Genomic DNA, 4,131 nt, shown 5'->3' on the forward strand with positions numbered 1-4,131 from the left:
TCTGTGCAATTTAGAGAATGAAATAATTAACATGGAGATGTCATCTGCGAGGAAGCTAGTGTCTCTAGAGATGCTGTGCTCATCACTGTAAGATGTAAACAGGTATTGCTTTCCTGGGAAAATCTGTCTCTGAAAGCTGACTATTCATAGGTGTTGCCAAAACACATCCCCTGGGTTGAATCCCCAGGAATTTCATCTGATCATAAATGGTAAAGTTCCTCTCGTGTGATTGTAGTGGGCTTCTTGCAGAAGACCAGCATAATGCACACTTTACTTTCATCTCTGGAGGAGTCTCAGGACCACTCACGGGTACATGCTGTACATCCTGATACACTCAGCACTATAGAAGCCTGAGGAGTCTATGTTAGCATTCTCCTCTTCTCACGTTTTAGAATTACATTCATGCAAACCATTTATAAGTCAAATATAGTAAGGACTAACAATCTGTTCTCAAAAACAGATTGTATATGAGTAGTTATATGTTATTAGTTATATGTTAGTATATGATTTCACATTTAGGTTTAGAAATGTATTTGGTTAGTTTGTATTTCATGAGTCTTTTTAAGCTAATTTTATTTAATCTCGGGTACTTTCATAAAGTATTTTTAGGTTATTATTTTCCATCCCCCAACTCTTCTAAGAGCATCATCCTTTCATATGTCCCCAATTTCATGTTTTACGTCTTCTCTCTTAAAAAATGAAAAAGGAGAAAAACCCACTGAAATTCATAGGGTCTGCTACTTTTGAGCTGTTTACTTCTGTGAAAGGGGACTTCCCTGGAAATGGTATATAATCAGTGCCACTCATTTGAAGAAAATGAAGTTTCTAACTACAACCCTCACCATTTCAACAATTATTTTATGAACTCTGAGTGTAAGCATTCTGCTTGCAAGATCTACTGTAATAATTGGGCATAAAAATATACTGGGAAAATTAGTTCTCATTTCATAAGATGGATTCTCAGTATCTTAAGCTTTCCTAGGTGAAGGATTTATTCAATGGGCTTCTAAATAATTTACTCTTAGCAAGGTATATGGTTATGCTAATACATCTTTTAGCCATGTCTGAAGGAAGAAGATTTTGTGGTAGAGAAGAACACCATCTCCTATATTGGCTGCCTGACTCAACTCTATTTCCTCTGTAGAAAGGAAGGGAAGTATACCTACAAAACCAATGAGGGCTGAAATAGGAAACAGGAAACCTAGGCTAATCACCTACTGCAAGGAATTTCTTCAAAGTAGATGATTTGTAAACCATCTAAAATTCTTTGAGGGAATAGCAAACTCCAGAGCATGGATGGCAAATGGTTAGGTAAGTGCAATATTGTGCTAATTGTCTCTTTCTTTACCTCTGTAGAGATGAAGATCTACAGAAGAATGACAGATGGAAATTACTCCCTGGTGACAGAATTTATTTTGGAAGGCTTAACTGACCAGCCAAAACTCCAAATGCCTCTATTTTTTCTGTTTCTAGGAATCTATGTGGTTACTATTGTAGCTAATCTGGGATTAATTACACTGATTTCATTGAATTCACATCTTCACACACCCATGTATTATTTCCTCTTTAACCTGTCATTTGTAGATATTTGTTACTCTTCTGTCTTTACCCCCAAAATGCTAATTAATTTTGTGGTAGAGAAGAACACCATCTCCTATACTGGCTGCCTGACTCAACTCTACTTCTTCTGTTTTTTTGTCATTACGGAATGCTATATACTGACTGCAATGGCATATGACCGTTATGTGGCTATTTGCAAACCACTGCTTTATAATGTTATATTATCTCCCCGGATATGTGCTCTGTTCATGTTTGGGGCATATGTGATGGGATTTTGGGGTTCCTTGGCCCATACTCTTTGCATGGCAAGACTGACCTTCTGTGATGCAAACCTTGTCAATCACTATCTGTGTGACATTCTCCCTGTGCTCCAGCTTTCCTGCACCAGCACTTACAACAACGAAGTTGTGGTCTTTGTTCTGGTTGGCATGAATATTGTCGTGTCTAGCAGTACCACGTTTGTCTCTTATGGTTTTATCATTGCCAATATCTTACGTATCAGCTCCACACAGGGTAGGGCTAAGGCCTTCAACACTTGCAGTTCACACATAATGACTATCTCACTCTTCTGTGGATCGGCAATATTTATGTACATGCAACCTTCTGATGTAGAGTCTATGGACAAGGGAAAAGTGGCCTCGGTATTTTACACCAATGTTGCTCCCATGCTGAACCCCTTGATCTACAGCTTAAGGAATAAGGATGTCAAACTTGCTCTAAAGAAAACTCTGAAAAGAAAACTATTTTCTTGACTTGAAATAGGGAAGTGTTAGAAGTAAATAACTCTCTTGATTTAGTTTGAGATATTTATTGTAGCTAGATAAGCATAATTAGATAATTCAAATATAACTCACTAGCTTCATTAATTTAGAGCTATATTTCCTCTATTCATAGCTTTTCTTCACTTTCTTTGTTTTCTTTTTGTGCAACTATATAGATCATTTTATACTTGAGACACCAAGAAACAAGTAAAAAGTATTGTGCTTTAATATTTTCTATATGGAAATATGGTTATTACATGGAAAAATACTATTGATTAGATAAGTAACTAACCAAATAACATCACCCACCACCCATTTATACAGTGAGATAAGAGGATGATTATGCCTATGAATCCCACTCTGCTGTGTGGTTTTGGTGTCCCAGCGGAATTCCTATGACACAGTAACAGAGTCAGGTGTTTTTTCACAAAATCAATACCAATGAACAAAATTGATGAGAATTTTGAAAACTGTGTTAGCTATTCTTTCATGCTTTTGGTAGCAGCTACAAATCTGTATCAGTTCCTCTTACCTTAAGAGATCATTAAGGACAAACATTAAGACCATATAAACGCATGCTGAAAGTAAATACCACAGGGAATATGGTCTTTCAACATTTGGTCTCCAAGAGTCTCTGATGCATTGCGATAAACTTTCTTTACTGTTTTTTGTACTGTTTGTTAGAACTATTATTTGATGTAGTTGTTGAATAAAAGACATATCTGTTTCCTCTAATACATAAGTCTCTTTGTTTGGAATATAGTAACCTAAAATAAACTGCATAGTTATTATGTCCCAAGAGATAAAGATTCAGTTTGTTTTGCCTTTGTATAAGACATTATGACCAAGATTGAAAATTTGCTTTATAAATGTTTCAGAAGTATTTTAAGTGTTTATAAAATTACTGTTACATCTATTCTTGTATGTGGTCTTAATGAAGGAATTACCTTAATTAAATTGTTTTTATAAAGTAAATCAAGAACAGAGATGTTATTTTTAGGGTTAGACTAAAAAAAAACCTTTAGACATCATTTTAAATCTGTTACTGTGGCATATCAGCACACATAGATTATGAGTATGCTTACACTATAAAGACAGACAATTCCATTTTGATCTAGCTTGTAGGTAAGTGCTATATTTTGTCTTAAAGGTTGGTTTGAAGCAAACAGTAGCTTTTCAAATATAAGAATAAGATATTATAAATAATTTTTCTCAACAAACAGAAGATATACAAAATTTTACAGAGCAAAGATATTTGGTGAAGGTAAATGAAGCTAAAGAAGAATGCTTTATTCCATTTATGGCAAGTTTCAATAGAAATCTTTCTAGAGAGAAGGATATCACTAATCCTAAACTGTGTTACATTTCTCCAGATAAGAAAAACAAATTTGAAAACCAAAAATCAAAAGTAACAAGATTTTTATTTTTAATATCTATATCTATGACATTAGTATTTTATTTTACTAATTCCTGCACATGTTCAAAACAAATCAACTCCTAATATTCCTGTGGAGAATAATTAACAGGATTGAATAACAAAAACATTGAAAACTGTCATTAGTTTGAAGATATGTTGAAAGATGCTGTGAGGAGTCCTATGTCTTTCAAAAGTTTTAAATTTTCTCCTAATGGGCTAACTCCTTCTATTCCCTAGGGAGGCTTGTGAGATCTGTCTCCCATGTGTTCTTGTTTGCTTCTTCCACTCTTTGCAAAATCTTCTTTGCTTTATTGTAGATAATAAACTTAAGCTTCGTGAAAAATCCCAAAGTTCTTTGGAAGAAATTCTTACAGAAACCTAAATGCAGAAGCT

General features: G+C 34.5%; 1 protein-coding gene across 2 annotated transcripts; it reads left to right on the forward strand.

The window, feature by feature from the left end:
- The first annotated feature begins 237 nt into the window (after positions 1 to 237).
- Positions 238 to 3,237, forward strand: Or8b56g (olfactory receptor family 8 subfamily B member 56G). Of its 2 annotated transcripts, XM_063265947.1 has the most exons (2): positions 238 to 309; positions 1,357 to 3,237. In XM_063265947.1, the coding sequence occupies exon 2, from the start codon at positions 1,359 to 1,361 to the stop codon at positions 2,310 to 2,312; it is 954 nt and encodes a 317-aa protein (XP_063122017.1). In that variant the 5' UTR covers positions 238 to 309; positions 1,357 to 1,358; the 3' UTR covers positions 2,313 to 3,237. The 2 variants fall into 2 exon arrangements, with proteins under 2 accessions (XP_063122017.1, NP_001000802.1); NM_001000802.1 differs by lacking the exon at positions 238 to 309 and having other exon boundaries at positions 1,377 to 2,312.
- Positions 3,238 to 4,131: the final 894 nt, after the last annotated feature.

Source organism: Rattus norvegicus, chromosome 8 (genome assembly GCF_036323735.1).
Source record: "Rattus norvegicus strain BN/NHsdMcwi chromosome 8, GRCr8, whole genome shotgun sequence".
Taxonomy (NCBI): domain Eukaryota; kingdom Metazoa; phylum Chordata; class Mammalia; order Rodentia; family Muridae; genus Rattus; species Rattus norvegicus.

What these genes read in the sequence shown, in the direction of transcription:
- Or8b56g (XM_063265947.1), top strand. Translation starts at nt 1,359, where the DNA reads ATGAAGATCTACAGAAGAATGACAGATGGAAATTACTCCCTGGTGACA.